Raw genomic sequence first — 21,340 nt, 5'->3', positions numbered from 1 at the left:
CAGTAAACCCAGACAGACATTTACTCCTGACATTGCTGAAATGCAAAACTATAGTAACAAAAAGAGTCGGTCCTCAAATAGGCTATGAACAGTTCCTGAGAAGCATCATGCATTGTGCACAGAGCAGAGAAAATCAACTTACCTATTAGTGGGACTGAGTCAGAAGTTGCAGGCATGATCTCAGCCACCAGCAGCATGAATACAGTCAGGGAAAGCAGGACAGTGATACCTGCAGGGAGTGAACATGGAGGGGAAGGATGAGAAACATGAACTCTGCAGCTGCTCCTCTGAAGTCTGTGCTGTCAAATATAACCTTGTCCTGGTCTGCGGCTAAGCCAAACCCATGACTTCATGTCTGTCAGTGCAGATGAGAACTTCCACAATGCAAGAGCATTTTTGGAGGCAACTTTGTCTGCTGTCTTTTCACTTTTCTCAATTACACCCAAACCCTTGCTCCTCTTAAAGTAATGGAGAAATGCTTCCTGTCAAGTGAAATGAAGCTTGCAGAACTGGTAAACTGCATTGCTTTTCCAAAACATAGCACAAACAAAGCCCAGATGGTTATTAAGGCCTAGGAGAGACTTGCACAGACATGAGTCTGTTTTTTGACTGTTGCATATTATATAACACCCTCCAAAGAGCTTCAGCCTGTTTTAAAAGAAGCTCTTTATTTGTGCTATCTGAAAGACTGCTGCTAAACCTGACTGCTCTGGTACTGAGAAATCACAAGGTCAATGCATGAAAGTTATCTACTATTTTTGTGTCAACATTGTACTTCAACTCAAATAACTCTTTTCCTTATCTCCATCCTATCTTTCATAGACAGCAATTGTATCCCCCATAGCCTGGGTTTTACTTCTTGTAAGACAGGCCGCTCAGATCCCTGGTTGTTCTACTAACACTGAGGGCACTTCATATGATTTAAAGGTCTCTGTCTTGATCGGACTCTTAAAGTCTCGCCCGGGCCAGTCTTGTGTATTTCCATCTCTCCCCTGTCTTCTCTTGGAAGCACCCCTGCTGTCTTTATTGACACACACAACAGTAAATCTCATTTAGCCCTTCCTTGTCTGTCACTGCTTCGCCTTCATGGGGGACTCATGGCTTGGTGGTTTGGGAGCTGAACTTGGAAGGTGAAAATCCAATGCCCAGCTGCTGCTGCTCACAACGCTTCACTCTCTTTGTCTTTCTATGTCCTATCTGAAAAACACAGTTAATCAGCTGTGACATGCATTGAGATGTACTGAAGAACAGAACAACAGGGATAACAGAGTACTACCACTAGTGCCTGTGCCAGCGACAAGTTCTGCCCCATCCCAGGGTAAAATCCAAAAGATTTTAGAAGTGTTTAGTGTAAGATGTGTGAATGCCTTACAGAAAGCTGTTACTCTGCTTTCTGCTACCAAACAAGTGTTTCTATTGCTCCTCCAGGGAAATCTTTATTCATCAAGAACCATGCAGTATTTATTTTCCATTTTATAGCAAGTGCTTATGAAAGAAAGTAATTCTTTAGCACTTACCTAAAGAAATCTTCTCCCCTGAATCAGCTGGCAAAAGGAAAACAAGCAGTGCCAAGCCAGATATGAGAACACAAGGAATGAGTAGGTTCAAACCGTAGTAGAGGGTGCGTCGGCGCATGGTGATGGTGTACGTCACGTCTGGGTATGGTTCCTTACAGCATTCATAGTATATCTCATTCCTCTTTCCTGGGACACCTGCAGAGAGGGAGATCAGAGCAGTGGGGAGATGTGCAGGACTCCAGGGTATCCCCTTGGAATGGGCCAAGAACTGATGGTTTATGAGCCAATGTGTGGCTCCTCCGCTACACATTGTGCCTTGAAGCATGCTTTGAAGTGTCCTGTGGCAATTGATAAAGGAGAAAAGACACCCCCAAATCAGTTACCAGCAAAAGTAATCTAACTCTTGTGGCCAATGATGCATGTATGTATGTATAGATTAAAGGGGACAGAGGGCAACGTGCTGCAGTTCAATGTTGTTTGAAAGCTGAAATACATCACTACAGGGTTAAATGAGCCAAGGCAATTCCTAGGGTATCAGTGTCTTCAGCAATGTCTGAGGCAACAGTTCAAGATGTCTGCTGTTCCTAGTCCACCTTCTGTGTTTTCAAGGGTTTAATTTCCTGCCTTCTGAGTTATTAGAACCTGGCTTAGCCAAGAAAGTTCATCTAGGCCAGATTAAAGTGGTTCTGAGCATCCCAACCTCAACAAGGAGAGATTTGCAAGCAGTGACCAAAGATTAACTCAGTAAGATCTGCATTCTAACTTCCTGCATTCCAGAAAATGGTGACAAACAGCTGACATCATGTCCACTAGCCCACGCAGCAGATTTTCTGTGCAACAAGTGCCACCAATTCTTATTTTCCTATCATTCTTTTATACACATTTGCTTTGTTTTGTCAGGAAAAACAAGCAGGATGTGGCTTAATTTAAAAAAAAAAAAAAAGTGTCAAGTTAAAGTCTGCAGATCTGAAGGTTAGGTGACATAGTTGTCCAATACAGCTGTACTGCAGGGCTGGCCATGGTGACCTAGCCAACTGATTGAGAGACTAGAGTCTCAGACCGTCTCAGATGCTGTGTGGCAGGGACTGCAGCAGCGCAGAAAATGTCAGGAGGGCTGGAAGAACTCAGCATCTTGTATCTTACATGCCACCATTGCTCACCTCTTTTTTGTTTCTGTGCACATAACAGAAGATGTGATAATGTGTACATTTTGGCAAGAGCGTGGCAAAGTCTCCATAAAGGATATGGCCATGGCTTGCTTGAGATGTTACTTAATGCTCTTGCTGTATGATGAGATAAGGGCCTGTTTTGTCCACCCCTGGCCAGGGTTGAAGGCAGCTAAGCCACAGGCTAGTCTCTTAATCAGATATGCAAAGTTATTGGACAGAAATAACGACTGAAAGGAGCACTGGAAAGTCAGGAGTGCTCTGAAATGGACAGACTTTAGGAGGACTTCCCTACAGAGTCCTTCAGCTTCTCATGAAACTGAGCACCAATTACGTTTCTTACTGTATTATTTCTCAGATGCCCTGAATGGTAAAACTACTGCATGCAGTTGGTCAGCAAGTTATTTCCTTGTCTACGTATCCAGACTTGCAGATGAAATGTCCCTTCTGCGAGCTCTCCTTAGGGTGGTCTAGGCTCTGTCAATTTCCATAGCATTGCTTCTGACTTATGGCTACATAAATGAGAAAAGAATAACTCACTAGGAGTTTACTCCAAATAACTAGTTCTGGGCATAGATTCCTCTTAAAAATACAGGTATCTTCCAAAGCACAGAAGGGAAGAGAGATATACTGAACTGCAGTTATTTGCAGTTATTATGAACTGCTAGACATTTTGATGGTTTTCTGGGTGACAGACATTAATCTCTGTAAAAGCTCATTCCCGTTTTGCTGAAATAGTGTTTTTTACAACAATCAGTTTTTGGCTGATGTGTTAGAGTAGATGTGACAGTAGTGTTTCGTACACCTACATGAGACATATCTAAGTTTTGTACTGACAAGCTACACAGATGCACCAGGACCTGTAGATTTCATTTACGTGCTCAGTTCCAGGCACTGCTTCAGAACACAGTGTTTTCAGACAGAGTTCAATGAATGCATCTGAAAGGTTGTCTCTGATTTGTGATTTTTTTTCCTTTTTTTTATTTTCCTGCCTCTTACATAGAAACTTTTAATATCTGTATTTCATGTCCCAGTGGAATTGATCATTTCTATATATTTGGGGTTTGCCTTTGAAAATTAGACTAGTGAAATTTTTTAGGCCAGCCTATTTACCCACTAAATCCCATTCGCCATTTGAGATGTAGTTGGACATATCAGCCTCAAGCATCTGCAGGTCAATCAACCAGCCACTGTGAGTCCAGGAGCCAAACTTCAAATCACACTTCTGCACATCAAAGGGGAACCAGCGGACATCAATGTAACACGTGCTCTTCAAAATGCCTGTGGATAGAAATCAGTCAGAATCAGGTATGTGCAGGGTGCAATTCATCTCTACCCTTATCTGTCCAATCAATCGTGAGCAACTTTCTTCTTCAGAAGTCTGTGTGATGCAGTCATGGGGTAACCAAACAAGTAGTGCAGGTGGAAGATGCTGCCATCAGTGGAATAACCTCCCTTGCTGGGGCACCACTGAAGATCCCTCTCTCTTTCGCTGCACCCTTGAGGTAGGTTGCTCAGGACACTCTGGCCACCCAGGAGCAGCCCAGCCTGTCTCGTAGTGCTGGCTGGCCCCAGCAGATCACACGCAGTGTTGCAGGGCCTGGCAGGAACACAGAGTACATAGAAGTCCATGCACTGTGGCTGAAAGTACTGTGACAAGCTCTTTGAATGGGGTTCCTTGACAGGCCCTGCATTAGACCCACTGTCCCTTGAAAAAGCATTGTTATGCTAAACCTTGCTCTGTGCTGGCCTTTGTCTTCTGTATGTTAACTTGGGCCTTGAATTTTACTCTGGATGTGACTAGTCCACTGTGATTATTTCATGTGACATTTTAAATAGTTTAGGAGATTAATACTTGTACATTGTTGCAAACTAATTATTCTTTTTTTTTTTTTCTTTTTTTGGTTATTCAGCTGAGAGAAGAAAAAATGCTCCAAACTTTCCTCTTGGGACCACATCTGTGGCTGTGGGACTTCCCCAGCCATCCAGCAGCATGTAGGGCTTACAGAGTGGGGAAGATGATCTACACAGCCTGCATCACTGGCAGCTGCTGGCAAAGCACAGAGGTCATCCCTGCAAACCCTCACCCCTGTGGACCTGTGGCCATACCTCACCAGCTCACTGTGTGCTGGCCAGTTCAGATGCGCTGTGTGAAGGAGAGGCAGCTTCTGCTTCATTGAAAAATTATCTCCAACACTGCAGTTAGTTAGCCTACTTGTTTGCAGTAATTGTTCCTGTGTGCACCCTAAAACACCAGCTAATGTGAGTCCCAGCTCTAGAGTCACCTAACTGAGCAGAGTTTGGTGTTGTGCAGTAAGTTCTTGAGCCATTTCGTTTGAAGATAAAATCTTGAAAACAGAGGTCCTTGATTACTGTATTTGCCTGCTGCTGCAAAGGCTGAGGGCATTGTGGCTTAACCATGTGTGCAAAGCTATGTCTCTGCAGAAACACTGCTGCCTGGGGGTGGCTGGGTTCCCTTCATTTGTCCATTTACGTTCTAGGAGGTCTGACTCCCACCATCATGGCCATTTTTGGATGGGCTACATGGAGGCTTTTCTTCCAGTATCTCCTAAATCTTGGTTCTGCTCCTTTGCTTAACCGCATACAGCTGTCCCCTTCTTGTCCCTTCTTTCTCCTCCTCCACCTATCTTTTATCTCTAATGGAGAGCAGCAGTGAGTACAGCCTCCTCGCAGAGTCATGGGAAATAAAACTTTCATGAAGCTTTGGAAACATGACCTTTTCCACTCGTCAATGTTTTCCAGTGTCTTGATTAATTTAGCTGCTTCTGTGAGCCATTGCCAGTGAACTTGCCAGTCAGTAGGCTGATTATCAACCTTTTCCTTCTAAAATTTTGCAAAGAAGTTTGGCAGCAGTTAAGTCCGTGTAACAAAGGATTTCCTGTGCTTTACACAACAAATTTCCATTATTACTTTTTCTCTCTTTATTATTTCCTTGAGTTTTTAAGTAACCAATTCTTCACCATAGAGTTCGTAGCTCACCAAGAGATGAGCAGGTCACCAGATCTGCGCACATAGGCACCCTCTGCATCACCTCCCTACCTGGAGGGATGGGGAAGGCTCTGCTCTGGAACATGCCAATTTTAGTCTCTCCCTGGAAAGCAACCTTACCCATGGGCCTGTCCCAGTGAAACCACAGGGATGCTTTAAGGGGTCTCAGGAGTAGGGATCAACAGAGGACCAGCTGCCAGGGCAGACCCACTTATTCCCTGGTGGGCCCTGTGGACATGCCTGAGGTCAGTCTGCCAGCAGCTACGACACAAAATTTGGGCATTTGCACAGTGAGCAACTGTGGGGAGAAGCCTGTGTATTTGCTGGTAGGTCCTGGCTGCTGGGCCCTACATGGATGGCACTACAAATGGAAAGCAGGCTGAGACTCAGGTCTGACTGGCTGACACCAGCCTGAGCGTGCATTTTCACCTGGAGTTGTAGCCTCAGCCTGGCAGGGAGGACTTCACTGCAGAGGGAGTGCTGCTCACAGGGTCTCCCACAGTCACATGCCTCTCCACTCTCAAGGAAGAGCTAAATGGATTGCACATGAAACATGATACAGGGGTCCACACCACTTTGGTTTAGATGACACTTCAGCTGGGCCTCTGAATGTTCTAAGCAAACTGCTCAGGAGAGTGATGTGTTGATTTGTGGAATCAATAAGTGAAAATACACCACTAATAACCAACCTGAATTATTTCAATGGGTCTGCCCCATAATTACACACCTTGCAAAATTTCCACAAACTGCTTCTAAACACCTTGGCTTCATTCATGAAGGAAAACTGCTTGTACTTATTCAAAGCTAAACATTGGCTTAAAGCAAACAAAGGCTCTCTGTGGCTTACCTGGAGGAATATATTGGCAGGATCCAGAGTAATTCACCAGCACATTTGTGTGAAATGTTGCATCAAATCTTTCATCCGCACTATAACACAGTATAAACAAAACAAAGAAAAAGCAAGGTGAAGTTTGATTTAAGATGTAGTAATTGTCAACATAAATATAATCTTTTGGTTGAATTTAATGCACAGAATGTCTGAATTAAGGTCCTATGGTGAATTAAGGTGAAGAGCCCACCCTCGATCAATATCTCGACTTCTTATAGAGACTGTTGGCTGCACCCAGGCATGTTGGTTGCATGCTGCAATGTTCTCGAAAAAGTAAGAGGCAGAATTGTTGGGTGTCTCTGAGAAAAGACAGAAACAAAAGGAGCAAAAGTGGCACAGTAGCTGTATCCAAAAACCGGACAGCTGGGAGGATGACGCTTTTCTGGGGCTGCTGTCAGAATCAGACAGCTCACAGTATAAATCAAGTTATCTGTTACCCAGATACCTGTTGAAAGAGTAATGGTGGCCTGAAGCAACAATTCTGCAGTTTCATAAGATGCGGAGGGACCAAGGTTTGCTTCAAGCAATGGAGGAAGGCAGCGGGAGGAAGCTGGTTTAGATTTGGAGCTTATAGGAGGACATTCATTGAGACTCTAACAGTGAAAACCAGGTGAAAGGGACCAAGAAAAGAGCATTTCTTTAGGATTCCAGCAATTCTGAGAAAAATAAGGGAGCAATGAGCCAGGCAAGAAGAAGAATTCTTCACAGGAGCAGGCCTGTGGGCTTGCTTGAGAGGGTCTCTTGGGAAGATATTAACTTCAGAGGGTTGCCCTGGCTGATGCTGTAGAGCCTTGCCTGCCATGGGTATGTGCAGGTCTATGTTGCCTGACTACACCATCTTACACACCCTGTCTCACAAGTACATGTGGAAATTTCAGACCCTCCATTCCTCCTCTGACCTGCTCTTTATTCATGTCTGAGTCCGCAGTCCTCAGTGTTGTCCCCAGCACAAAACAAAGAGGATAAAATTGAAAAGGTTAAGTGTAGCATGAGTGATAACTATCAAAAGACATGAAAGGCAGCAAGAAAGGTTGTTATAAATGCAAGGAAACAAGGAAAAGACAAAGGACCAGACAGATCCATTATATGCTGTGAAAGAAAAGGAAACAACAGGGTGCAGAGAGCTGCAGTATCCTGCACCCTCTGCGCTTCGCTCTTCACAAACTGTGGCTCACCACAATTAATTCTCACACAGTGGCAGGAGTCCAAGGCAGAATCAGGGAGGAACAGGTTAAAGAAGTGTAGATAAGACAGATTCCAGTTGGCAGGGCTGATGAAATTTACTCTTGAGAACTGAAGGGACTGGCCGAAATACTCTCTGAAGCATTAACAATTATCTGTGAGAGCTTGTGGAGAACAGGGAAGGGCTGAATTAGGACAGATCAAAGAGAATTCTGATTTTTTTTTTTAAAGGTGAAATTATAGACACATCAGCCTAATTTCAAAAATAATGAGGTGAAAACAGCTGGCACAGATTTGTCAAGGGCCAACTGCATCAAATCAATCTAATTTTCTTGCTGACTAACTGAGTAAGAGCAGGTAGGTGATATATCTGAACTTCAGAAAGCCTTTGCCATAACCTGTTCTTATAAACAAACTACAGTAATACGGACCAGGCTATATGCCTCCTTTTTATAGACTGGAAGGGAATAGAGAGACCCTATATAAGGAGTAAAGCTGAAGTAAAGAACACTTAAAAAATTCAGGTCACTCCAAGCCTCCTGCAGATACCGTATAGTGAGGGCTTGGAATGGAAAATTGATCTTGGTGAACTGGGGAAACCGAAAGAATGAAATTCAGTCTGGATTATTAGAAAGTATTACTCTTAAAAAACTGTTAGTGGAAATCTAGTAAGACAGCAGGGCTGAAGTACATACATCTGGGGTTTGTGATAGATCAAAAAATAAGTCCAAAACTAAGATGTTAGTAAGAACAAACCCAAAATCCCCTCCTCCTGGAAAGCATTAAGGAAACATCTGTCTAGAAAGCTTCCACTCCATTCAACACTGCAGAAGTGCTGGCTAGAGAGCTGGATTCAGCTCTGGAAGAGGAAAAACAGATTAGAGAGTGTTCAGAGGGGAAAAGGAATGATGGAGAGATTTATAAAGTATGAGTGATGAGGAAAGTGAGATGAAAATCCATTTAGTTCAGGCAGGAACACTAGGGCAGAGACATGATAATTTTCTTGGAGAGCCATGGTAATTATAAAGAGAATATGGATTGTTTTCTGTCTGCATTCACTGGGAAAAGGTAAAGAAGGCACCTGCAGAGCTACAGCAAGGAAGACTTAGACTGGCTATTAGAAAAAATCTATTGGCTGGTGCTTGTTTGCTTTTATTGTTACTGTTTCAAGAGTAAGAGCCAAATCCCCACATGGCAAAAGCCCCAGAATATCAGTGAAGCATGGCTGATTTCCAGCATCTAATGCTCTAGTTCTAGGCTCCCACCGGCCGTTGAGCATCTTGCTTACCTGTTATACAGAAGAATGTCTGGTACCCAGATCTGGTCAGCTGGAAATCGCAAGTTCTGCACCCCTGGGTATTCATACTGATCCCAAGACAAGTAAACATCAACCCAGTACTGTTGGCAAATACATACATCAGATTATATGAGCTGGTAAAAGTCTTATAAGTTGTCTGGAGTATTATAGGAACAGAATGGATTTTGCCAGTAGCAATAGCAGTAGTGTGATAATATTTTAATGCCTTGGCTTTAATTATTAAGAAAGGTTATCATATAGACTGAGGAATCCATAGTGTGATAATTGAATGCTGTGAGTTATATTTTAATGTAGTGTCTAACCTCTTCACCTTATGGTCTGAAGCCAGACATCCCAAACCTTTTCTGGTGGGCTGGCAGAAACACTGGCAGTAGGCACCACCATGAGGCATGCTGATTCTGAGCTGAGGTGGTTTGAATAACTTGGGTATCGTCAGTGGTACATGGACCACGGTCTGAGAGTTCCTCTTTGGTAGAAAGAAGTCAATCTCTTACAAAGGTTGGGTGATTCTTTTAATAACCACCTTGCTATGAGAGGCAGGCAAGTCAACTTTATATCCCAAGGGGTTGTTTCTGATCTCTTCTCCTCCACCCCAACACAAACAGTTAATTCAAGAAAGGTGCAGGCACAGCTTTTGCACTGAAACTTGTGACTTACAGCAAAGCTTTATGGGAGAGCTGCAAGGGAAACAGTTATTGGTGCTATAACTGAAGAACACCTCTGCAAGGGACAGGACACCCACAGGCTCTGTCCTAGCAATCCTGTAGTCCTATAGGTTGGTCTTGGTTTTTGCAATAGTGAACAACTCATTTCTGCTGCAAATCCCAGCAGGTAGCTGAGGAAGAAATAGCCTGTTCAGTTGCACCGATTAACATGAGATAGTGTTTGGCTGCTAAAGTCAAAGCAGAATTAATTCTATCATTCAAATCTCCCACAGGCTTTTCCCTCCAGAGCTGCATCTTTACTGAGCACAAGCCATTAAGGAGATCAGTTTATGCACCATAAGAAAAGACCATATCTCTCACCATACACGGCCAGCAGCAGACCTCACGGGGAAGCTCCCTCCCCCAAAGCCCTCAGTGAAGATCGGTTCTGCTTATCCTGCATGACTGGTGCAGGTCACTTCTCAGCTGGAGCAGGTTTCAGAAGAGGGAGGAGGAACATTTACAGATGAGGTTTGTAAAGCACAAGGGATGGCAGCGTTCCCACTGACGTGCCTGGGCACTGCCAGCAGCAAGGCAGCATGTGGTTGCTTGCAGTCCCTGGCCACCCCACTACCCATCCTGAGCATCTCTATGTGGTCCAGCATGGCTGCATTACTTCTGTGTTTTAGGCAAGTGCTGGGGATCTTTGTGCCCTGCCCTCCACAGGGGCACCCCTGGCTCCCTGTTTTGGACAGAGGTGGGGATTTTCCAGAAGCTGTGAATGCAGGGTGCCCAGGTCTCACTGGGGGTCTGGCTCCTTCACAACAAGTCCCCATTACTGGCCTTGGAGAGGGCCTTGAACCCCTTGAAGAATCTCTCCTTCAGCTACAGTGGGACCCTAACTTTGGGCTTTTTGTTACTAGATCCCTACATCCACTGGCCTAACAACACAGTTGGTTTCACCATCCAAAGATCAACAGGTCTGCCCAAAGGATTAATGCATTTCATTTTCAATGATAAAAGGAGCACTAGAGAAATTTCAAAGGACTCAAAATGCCTGCTTGTTTCACATTATAGACAGCAATAGACAGTTAAAAACCAGCAATCTTTCTTTTCAGCAAAGAAATCACATTCAGTAGGTTGTTATTAGAAAAGGGTTTTTTTCTTTATTGACACAGGTTACTCACCATCTGCAGCCAAGCATTTGTGATCAACACCTGATTCTTCTCATCCTTTGAACAAAAGGGAAAGGAAAGGGAAGAGAATAAAAAAAGGAATGAGACTCAAAGTACAGTGTGGAAGAGTTTCTGTTTCTTTTAGAAAACCCAGACTCTTGGGAAGTACTTTATGGACTAGATTGTGAGCTCAGTGAAAAACCACTGAAATGCATTACACGGCCCAGACAATAAGGCCTCTTTTCTATCTCTTAAACCTACAAACCCCCTGCATTTATCATAACTGATCAGCAACAGAATTGAAAATGATAGATAACAACTTGTATTTTGCTGGGGACAATCAGACTGCTTACCAAGAGCACAATTTTTTCCTTCTAGCTAGTTGGTCAAAACAAGATGATTTCCAGTACCACACAGGATGCAGTAGTTGGAGAGACTTTATGTTGTATTTGCTGCCACTGCAAACCAATGGTGAAATGGTGCTGGAAGTACTGTTCCTTTGGAGTATTGGCATTATGTAGCTTAGCTCAGGCTAAAAGGGAAGGAAGCGCTGGCCTTGGGTAAAAGCTAGCACATGACAAAAGACACAAATGCTGCCTGAGCGGGAGCTCATGCAACCCGTGCACGGAGCAGGAGTCTGTAGGTTGACACCTGCATGCACAGGCCATGGGGAAGCAGCTCTGACTGACAACAGAAACAAAGAAGCCCTCACCCAGCTGGTCTCCAAGTGCTTTGGGGAGCCCACAGGGTGGCCAGCTTGCTGCAGTCAGTCTGCAGGTGCTGGAGACCCTGCAATGGTACTGCCACAGCAAGGATGGGGAAGCAGGGCTGCAGACTTACTGTGGTGCAGATACCCAGATCCACACCCCAGCCTGGCAGAGCTTCACATACCACCACAGGCATGCCCTGCACTTCCCAGGAGCTCAGGCTGGGGTAGTCAGTGGGGAGGTGTTCCTCCCCCCTCAGAGCATCACCTGTGTTCAATCCTTACCTCTCCAGAGAGCACTCCAGCTTTGACTGAGGTGCATCCTGAAGCTCGCTATAGCTGGGGGAAGGCCTGACCAATGCAGCCATTCTCCAAGAAAACCACATTCTTGGCCAGGAGGCATACCAGAAAACAACAGTTTCCTCCTCTGATTCAGCTCAACTTTCTTGAGCATATGTTGGAAGGCACAGCTATGGCCTGGCCCATGTGACTCGCTTGCCTACAGCAAAGTGGAAATACCTTCAACCTGTTTTTTCCCAGAGTGCCACCCTATCATGATTGACTTGACTCCCCTTCCTACAGATAAGTTGGGCCCCTGAAACACTACTGTTCTTTAATTAGAGGCAAAATTTTTGTTTGATCGTTTTCTTCCCATTCTTCCATAGCCAAGGAGAAACACAGAACTCATGCAGCGACCAGAGATTAGCTACATTGCAAGGAAGATAAAGAGATGTCTGAAGGACAGACATGTTTTAACATCAGACAAAACTGCTGTGAAACTCTACAGCAAACCCTGTGAGCAGCAGCCCATCATTTCTGGACTGCAGTGATCAAACCTCAGGGTACAATGCAGAAGTGTGGGAACGTGGAGGCACCAACAGGATGCAGCCACTCATAGCAAGTATGCTGTAAGAACAGCCAGACAGGGAGCTTCACCAAGATGCAAGATGATGTGTTGGCCTAGCAAATTTGGCAGGAGAATCTCCACTATCTACCCATGGGTCCAGGCACAGGCTCTCTCCTGATCAAGTTGCTTCCCAGGCTCATGGTGATAACCATGTGGTGCCAATGCCCACCCCCTCCGGATGGCTGAGCTACGTACTCGTGTGTCTGTGTGCATTATGCCCTAAGAAGCACATATGGTTGTCTGCAGTGTTTGGGGTGGGAGACGTTGCAATTGCAGACTGCTCTGGCAGGCATTTAAACCCTACAGTGTACCCTGGGCATGCAGGCCCTCTCTGGTCATGTCCTTAATGTAGAGGATGAGTTAGTGTGCACTTGTCATTGTCCTTCATGCCAAATGTCTATCTCACTACCATTTCTCCTCCTCCACTTGAGTCCATGCCACTTCTACTCTTTGTTGGCACTTCACATCCAAAAAGCCTGGTCTCCAAAACCACAAGGTAAACCACAGTCCTGAAGTAGCCTGGGCTTTTTGATTCATTCCGATTCTAAATTGTACGTGGTTTGGTTTGGTTGAGTTTTTTGGTGTTTTTTGGTTTTGGGGTTTTTTTGTTTGGTTAGGTTTTTTTGGGGGGGGGTGGTTGTTGGTTTGGGTTGGTGGGGTTTTTTTTTTTTCCCCCCAATACTTATTGGCTAACAAGGTAGCAAAGCCAAAACTACCTTACTCACTTTGGAAAAATATCAGTCTGCTCACCTCAAGCTACATTCATGCACTCTTTCCTGCCCTCCTCCTCTCCAAAACTACCCTCACAGTACATATGCAAAGAAACTGCCGAGAAGAGCCAGGAAAGATGTGAGCTGCTCAAAGGCAAACTGCATCTCACACTGCACTGCATCACTAGGTGTGTGCTTTCTTCCATGAGGCCTCCGGGTTTACTTCTTGTGTGTCCCACGCAGGAACTGCAGACTCCCAGCTAATGCATGAAGCAGAACTGCCTGGAGAAGCCTCCTAATTACTGATTCCCCAGCACACAGGATACTGGGACACTGGTACTGCTGAACCCTTAGCATGAATCTTGTCTGTGTCATGATCTCCTCTTTTCTCTCACTTGGGTTGTTGGAGCTGCAGAAACCCCCAACCTAGAAAGGGAGACATCATTGATCTGGAGGATTCCTGATTGTGTTGACACCATGGGCAGAGTTATCTTCTGCAGCCAGGCTCCTCTCCCCAGGAAAAGCAAACTTCAGGCATGAAACAGGTCTTTGCAATAGTCCTCCATGCAAAACTGTCTATCACACTACCTCCTCTTCTGCTCCTCTTGAGTCCCCTTAAGACCTGCCTAAACTGCTTCTGCTGCTGGGAGATGCCACACAAACATCAGCTGGGATTTTATATCATGTTATACTGTTCATACATTTCTCTTTCACCTCTCTGCTGCTCCCCGACTTGTGGCAGCAAATATGTGCCTCTCTGTGCAAATCACAACCCACGTCCAGAGGCCCTGTCCATCTGCAAATCCCTTTGTACCCTGGGTTGCAATTGCTGAAGCAATTGTATGGAAGTCTGCACAAAAATAAGAAAAGAAAAATCACACACAGGACTAAGCTTGTTGAGACAGGGGTTTTAGATGCTGAAGGATTCAAAGGGATAAATACCAACTTCGAAAGGTATAAAATCCTAAAGTGCAAAAACCCAGAACTGGTAATTGATGGGGTTATCAGAGCTGTCTGTGTCAACCGACCCGGGAAATGAAAGCAACCCAACAACACAGAGGCTGTGTCTCAGGGATCCTTGGAGGCCAGCCCTTCCCCATCTGGGTGATGCCTTCCTGGCCACGAGTGACTCCTCAGGTGTCTTCTAGGGATGGCACGCATGATGCTTGTCTGAGTTGCTCAAAAAATCCCAGCAATATTTTGTGCTGCTAGCCAATCAATAATTGCTTTATACTTGTAAGTTGCACATATCCTCCTCGCAAAGTCTTTCTGTGTGCTGCTAAAGAAGCCTGAATACCATGACCAAAAAATTGGGCTGCAACACTTAGGCAATTCCTTTCCTGTGCAAAATGATTTTCCGCATCTACACTGCACCCTATAGGGAAGGGGAGGAGAAAACCTTCCTCTTTTTGGCAGCTACCTGAGAGCCACAGGGGATGCATTAAAGTGCAATGTAGATCTGGGAGCTCTGGGTTTCCTGCATGTGGAGATGCCTCCCGTCAGGAGACTTTCATGTGTGGCTCTTGACTTACAAGGAAACTGCCTTTTACCTGACGTATTAAGTTTATACTTGACAGACTGCAAAGGAAGACATCTAGAGCTGACTGCTGTATTTCACAAAACAGTCTGTTGCCCTTACCTGCTCCCCTGTCACACCTCCATGACCTCCTTGTTCAAGTCAGATGCTAATGACCTTGGTAATCAGCTTTGACTCAAGCAATTCATCAGCCATGTATTTCAGGTAGCGTTAAATTTATTATGCTGGGTATGATTTGCCTCACTTTCACAGGGCTACTGTGCTCACCATGTTTGTCCTGCTTCTCAGATTTGTTTTGCAGTCAAAGGAAAGCTTGTCTCTTAGAGTTCTCATAGGCTTACCTACAGCATAACCATGCCCTGCATGGTGTTCCTTGTCTTGCCTTTGGTAAGAGCAGTCAGCAAGAGCACAAAGTCTAACCAGGGCTTTGGGCTGCTTACATCTGTCTCAGCTTGGGGGGAAAAAAATGTCACTTCAGGATGTTTTCACAGCCATTCAGAGCCTATTCTCATCCTTGCCTTCAGGCTGCTGAGCTTTCAAAGGGTGTTTGGCTTTATGGACAGCAAAAGACAGAAAATGTTACTTCCATATTCAGCATGGTTCAATAAATGCAGTGTGATGAGTCCTTCTTATTGCAGGATGGAATACAAAGTTTTCCAGACAAGGATCTGAGTTTGCCACAGGTGCCTGGTTTGCAGGAGCAGCAAATCTAACAGTGTAATCACTGTGCAGACATTTGCTCAGGTGTAGCTTTCTTGCTAAGCCCCTTCTAGTGAAGGACCCCGAGGAGTCTGGCCAGGGGAAGAGTGCATGCTGGGGCTGCCCAGGAGGTGAGGGCTGAGGGAGTCTAGAGCAAGAGGCTTTTAAGGGCAGAGGTGTTTATAAAACTTTCCATCTTAGCAGGTGTGGTGGTTTACTGATCCGTGTAGCTTTGTGTCTTGTAAGGAAATAGTTTGGCCTTTGGGCTGGCTGCCTTGCCTTTCCAGAGCTGTGGAGGAATCACAGCTCCTGCTGTCTTCATCATGGCCTGTGGACTGTGTGCATCTCTGAGATACCTGGGCCCAGGAAGGATCGTATTTGTCTGTTACAAAGATACAGACAACCATGAGAGCGTGTGTGCTTTACTTTGTCCCAAGAGGTCACTGGGAGGTACTGCTTTGCCTAAGTAAAAGCTAATTCTTGAGCTTTGGAAGTGCTGGAGGTGGTCGCCTCACTGTGTGTGATGGGTTTGCGCAGGGCGATTCAAGGTGAGTTGTGAGGATGCCTTTCCTCCCAGGAGAAAACTTGAATAATCCATCACACTGCTTTTCCTGTGCAAGGTTTCTGTCTCACTTGGCACTGCCAGTCTTGTGAATGACCTTCCCTCCATGTTTGGCAGGCTCTCAGCTTCTGACTGTCTCTGCAGCCAAGCAACCAAAGCAGCCCTGCTAAGATCCCAGGTGAGGCTGGAGATGACTAGCCCCCAGAGACGCTTTTCTAGCACTCCCCTGGTAGTTCCCCTGGGCTGCAAATGTTCAGCTCAGACAGATCAGTTTGCTTCTGGTATTCAAAAATGCTGGAAAAGTTAATGCTGTGCTCACTAGCTAGCGCAACAGTTGTCCTCTAAATCCTTCCTGTCTTTATCTGGGTCACTGTCTCCCCTTTCTGTCTCCAGCCTGACTCCAGTTAATCCTCTGCTCTGGATATCTGCTATTTCCTACAGCCACCTTTGACCCATGCAGAGTGACAGAGTTAGTTTCATTTGTTCCGGTGCACATGCTGCGACATGTGAATGTTTTAGTTTGGTTTTGTTTTCCCTGGTCACAATCCAAAGCTTACAGTGTATGTAGGTCTGCCTGCCTTTTCCACCACTGCCTGTCAGAATGTTCTCCCTTGCCAGGCCAACACCTAGGTAAAATGTGACTGCCCTCAGCCACATAATTACCTGGGTCATAGCACATGGACAAAAAAACCCAACCCCAAAGCCCTTTCTGCGTCAGTAGTCACATCATATGATAACGGGTCATCTCTGTGGCAAGGCACTTGTTAACAGGTGACTGACAGGTGTCATTAATCCTTGCCCCCTCACAGAGCCACAGCTCTAGGAGTTGAATCAGCTGATTTATTGCAAGACACTGATCAGAAAAGTCCCACATTGAACAGGTAACTCCCAGAGGTCACCAAAAGCCATATGTGGCTCTGGTTAATTTCTTTTTTTTTTTTTTTTTACACTATTTTTGTGCCTGAATATGCAGGAGGGATATGGTCAACAAATATGGAGACATTGACATGGAGACTTGGAAAGTTTTGTTAGCAGAGGGATTGGTCTCTACATGGGATTTTGATCAAGAGTATCAAAAGCAATTGATGAGGCTTTCAAATGCTTGCACACTTAGTCTACAATTTCAGCAGACAGTCCTTTCCATGGCTGAAATACCCATCTGCCCACAACCTTCAGCTGATTAACTAAAACTCAGTTTACATGCATTGTATGGTTGATGTCCCACAAAACCAGACAGTTTGAGGAAAGCCTGGGTTGCCTTGGCAACATTCAGTAAGCATCGCTGGACAGCCTTTATATTTCAGGGGTCTCATTAAAAAGTTAGAATAAATGTTGGCATGGTAACATCAAATTTGAAGAGATATCTGACGTTTAAATACTTCATCTCAACGCTTTTAACAAAACACCCTCAAGAGGAAGATGGGAATCAGAGGGGATGGCTGAGAGTCAAGGTGAAAGGTTGAGGAGAAATATAAAAATACACTGGAATAACAAAGGATGAACAAACATCCACCAATGCTTGCGGAGCATTTCTTTGCCCATCAGGATGGAGACGCTGCCAGGCCACTATTGTCAAGCCAAGAAGGATACAGTTAAGAGCTCGTGGCTGAACACCCACACCCTCTGGCTTTTCTCATTTTGTTGCTTGGGCCTTTTCTCCTATGAATAGTTGGAGGTGATGTCTCATAAGTGGTGTTCACCTAAAGGTGAGCCACATTCCTGTCAATTGCCACTGTTTTCTCCTTGAATCATAAAATCATAGAATGGTTTGGGTTGGAAGGGACCTTAATAATCATCCAGTTCCAACCCCCCTGCTGCAGGCAGGGACACCCTCCACTAGACCACGTTGCCCAAAACCTCATCCAACCTGGACTTAAAAATGTCCAGGGAAGGGGCATCCACAACCTCTCTGGGCAACCTGTGCCAGTGCCTCACCACCCTCACAGTAAAGAATTTCTTCCTAACATCTAATCTAAATCGACCCTCCTTCAGCTTAAACCCATTACGCCTTGTCCTGACACTACACTCCCTGATAAACAGTCCCTCTCCAGCTTTCCTGTAGGCCCCCTTCAGATACTGGAAGGCCACAACTAGATCTCTCTGGAGCCACCTTTTCTCCAGGCTGAACAACCCCAACTCTCTCAGCCTGTCCTCATAAGAGAGGCGCCCCAGCCCTCCCATCACCTTCATGGCCCTCTTCTGGACTCACTCCAACAGCTCCATGTCTCTCCTGTACTGGGGCCCCCAGAGCTGGACGCAGTACTCCAGGTGGGGTCTCACAAGAGTGGAGTAGAGGGGCAGGATCACCTCCCTTGACCTGCTGGTCACACTTCTTTGGATGCAGCCCAGGACACGGTTGGCTTTCTGGGCTGGAAGCACACACTGGCAGCTCATGTTGAGCTTCTCATCAATCAATACCCCCCAAGTCCTTCTCCTCAGGGCTGCTCTCAATCCATTCCTCGCCAAGCCTGTAGCTGTGCTTGGGATTGCGCTGACCCATGTGCAGGACCTTGCACTTGGCCTTGTTGAACTTCATGCAGTTCACATGGGCCCACCTCTCCAGCCTGTCAAGGTCCCTCTGGATGGCAAATGAAGTCGTGCCTTTCTTCATTCCTCTCCTGCTTTGGAGAGGTGTGTCCCTTCATTGTGGGGAGGGAGCACAGTCTGCCTTTGGTCTTTGCACTGGGTAGCAGCATAAGGCTGCCTGGTCCTGCTGCCGCTAACCACTCAGCGTTCTCCTCCCCAGAAGAGCATTCTGGGGGGACTATCATTGCACCCCTATCTGCTGCTAACAGCAGCTTTGTGCACACTTGCTGTCACAGCAGGAGCTTTACATGGCCACTGTCAGATCACACTCCTCCCCTTGCAAACCCCTGGAGCAAGGAGCAATCACTTGCGGTGAGAGTGGAGGGTTTAAGAGAACTGGCATAGCGTTCAAACGGGGGATGTGTGAGAGTAGCCTGCAAATGCAGGGATGCCAGCTGTGTTCCTGAGGAAACCTAATGCATGGCCAACAAAGTCTGTGAAAGTTGTTCCTTGTGAAGGCCTTGGCTCCTCGTACATCAGAGACCAACCAGTTGCTTTGGTACAGATGTTAAATGCAAAGGCCCGGATGCCAAAGCTGCTGCAGGAAGTACTGAACCTGTACAGTCCCCAAAGGCAAGAGCCAGAGGAAGGAACAAGGGAAGAAATGTAATTTTTTGCTGCGAGCAGGGCATCAGAGGAGGCAGCACTCCCACTGATTCACACAACTGGTGACTGATAGTCTGCCAAGCCTACGTATTTGTGCCTTACCTGCCTTTTTGCCCACTTTTTCCAATTTAGACTGCCACTTTCATGAAAAAAGACAGATTTGGTTTCGCCCTGCACATGTGACATGACCCGAGGATGTGGGTACCTGCCTTCGGAAACTAATTTTGTTTTTCCAAGATGCAGCTTCTCAGCAGTGCCCGAGGATCAGGACTCCTGTGAAGTGTATCATGTTATCGACTCCAGCGCTGGTTTTGAAGCAGTTTGACCTCCAGTCCTTGAACAAAGACCTGCAAATTCCAGGGACTCCCTGTCCCCACACTGACAGGGTCCTGGTGAGAGTGAAGCCACCAGTTTTGTCCCATGCTTCTCATGGGCCTCGCATGGCTTTCCAGCACAGCCTTGCTCTCTGACTGCTCGGATGAACTGGCGTACATGCTTGGGTCCTGGGGGAAAGGATGTTATGTCACCATCCAAAAGCAGTCAGTCCTCCATTAAAATCCCAAGTCATCCACACAAAGCATGTTGGTGGTTTGTATATTCTCCAGGGTGGATACCTCATCCTGAAATAGCACTCCGTGTGTTTTGTGCACAGTCGGCAGGTGTTTCAATAAACAGGACTAGACATGAATCATTATTCCAAGCTATTCATTATTCATTGCCTTTTTCAGTATTTGAAATCACAGGGAAAGCAGTGGGAGGAGAGGTGAGAAAGGCCTCAAATAGGCCAACCCTGAGTACTTACAAGAGACACACATTCAGTCTATCTGCAAAGCTGCCTTTGCTTTTTTTTCCTGTGTTTGCACACTGCTGTAACAGCACAGCAAAGTAAGGGGACGTGGGCTTGTTCCAAAAATCAAGTGAGCTCTTAAAGCCTGTGATCAGGGATGGAAAATGGGGGAAAGGTTTTTACTGAGGAGGTGAAGTCACCATCTCCCAGGAGTTACACTCACAGAACACAGTGTTAAAATACTAACCTTACAAATACTGAGAAACTAAGAAATACTAGGTTCAAGGCCACCCCAAAAGTTTTGATTTAATGGGTTTATTGCAACTGGTGGCATTAGAAAAACGTGACCATCAGCAGTGCCCCTGCCCCATGTCAGCTTCCACAGTCCCCTGGCAACAGCGTGGCATGGCCAGGAGAAGTCTCTGATTTCTGGTGACCCTGTTGCCTTTCTTGGAGGTAGATGTGGAGAATATTTTCCATTTCAAGCAGCTGAGTTCTTCACCAAAGGATGCCATTGTTATTAAGTTCCTAGGTGATAATCAGGAAAATTTAATTTTAAATAAATTTTGCTCCTGTGCACCTTGGGGAGCTGATGTAAAAGTACTTATGTCTCTTAAAAATCCTTGATGGCTCAAATTAGTTACCCAAGATTAAGTAATATCCATGGGCTCAGGATCTAAATTCCCACATCTTCAAACAGCACAGTACAGCCTTTCCACCAGGCAGGCAGAAGATTTGTCAGTTATTGTGAAATGCCTAGGCTGGATGACCACCACTGAAAACCCCGGAAGGAAATCAGCCATTGCTTTGTTAGAGCCACAGCCACCAAGCACAGCTTGGGGAACCATGCTGAGAGAAAACAAACCATTGAGTTGCTGCTTACTAAGTCAGCCTCCTCCACTCTTTACTCTGAGCCAGGGAGAAGCCAAAGCAAAAACGCTGAGGGTAAAATTCAGGTAATTAAGACTTGATCATAATGCTTCATGCAAATGTGTGCACAAAGTAGTATTAGACGGGAAGCCATAATACTCAGGGTGCCTAACTTGGTTGTGCTAACAAACTCACGTGTCATGTGTTTAATTGGTTTAGTGAGACTGACATTTTGATAATGCCTAGCACTTAGAAGGCAGCCAAAATAATAATTCATGGCTCAATTAGCCCTGGATTTCCCACTTTTCAAGCTCCTTCCATGCTAATAAAGAGGCCAATTTATTTAATTTTTCTTCCCAGAGTTCAAAATTGGTCACAGTAAGTGAGCTTTATGACCAGGAGAGAGAGTTTGGGATTTAACCTTAATGAATCTGTTGGTCTAGCAACCTTTCTGTAGTTTTTCTGCCTGG

General features: G+C 45.6%; 1 protein-coding gene across 1 annotated transcript in view; it reads right to left on the bottom strand.

Moving 5' to 3' along the window:
• Positions 1-21,340, bottom strand: part of LOC129199621 (neuronal acetylcholine receptor subunit alpha-7-like) — a 64,197-nt gene that overhangs the window by 16,397 nt on the left and 26,460 nt on the right. The window contains exons 3-8 of the mRNA XM_054810399.1: positions 10,913-10,957; positions 9,052-9,161; positions 6,540-6,619; positions 3,797-3,964; positions 1,518-1,712; positions 143-229 (exon numbers count right to left, since the gene is read on the bottom strand). Coding sequence (XP_054666374.1) covers positions 143-229; positions 1,518-1,712; positions 3,797-3,964; positions 6,540-6,619; positions 9,052-9,161; positions 10,913-10,957 — 685 coding nt within the window. The remainder of the gene's footprint in view (positions 1-142; positions 230-1,517; positions 1,713-3,796; positions 3,965-6,539; positions 6,620-9,051; positions 9,162-10,912; positions 10,958-21,340) is intronic.

This window comes from Grus americana, chromosome Z (genome assembly GCF_028858705.1).
Source record: "Grus americana isolate bGruAme1 chromosome Z, bGruAme1.mat, whole genome shotgun sequence".
Taxonomy (NCBI): domain Eukaryota; kingdom Metazoa; phylum Chordata; class Aves; order Gruiformes; family Gruidae; genus Grus; species Grus americana.
Note: the sequence above shows the minus strand (reverse complement) of the source record. Positions and strands in the feature narration are given on the sequence as shown.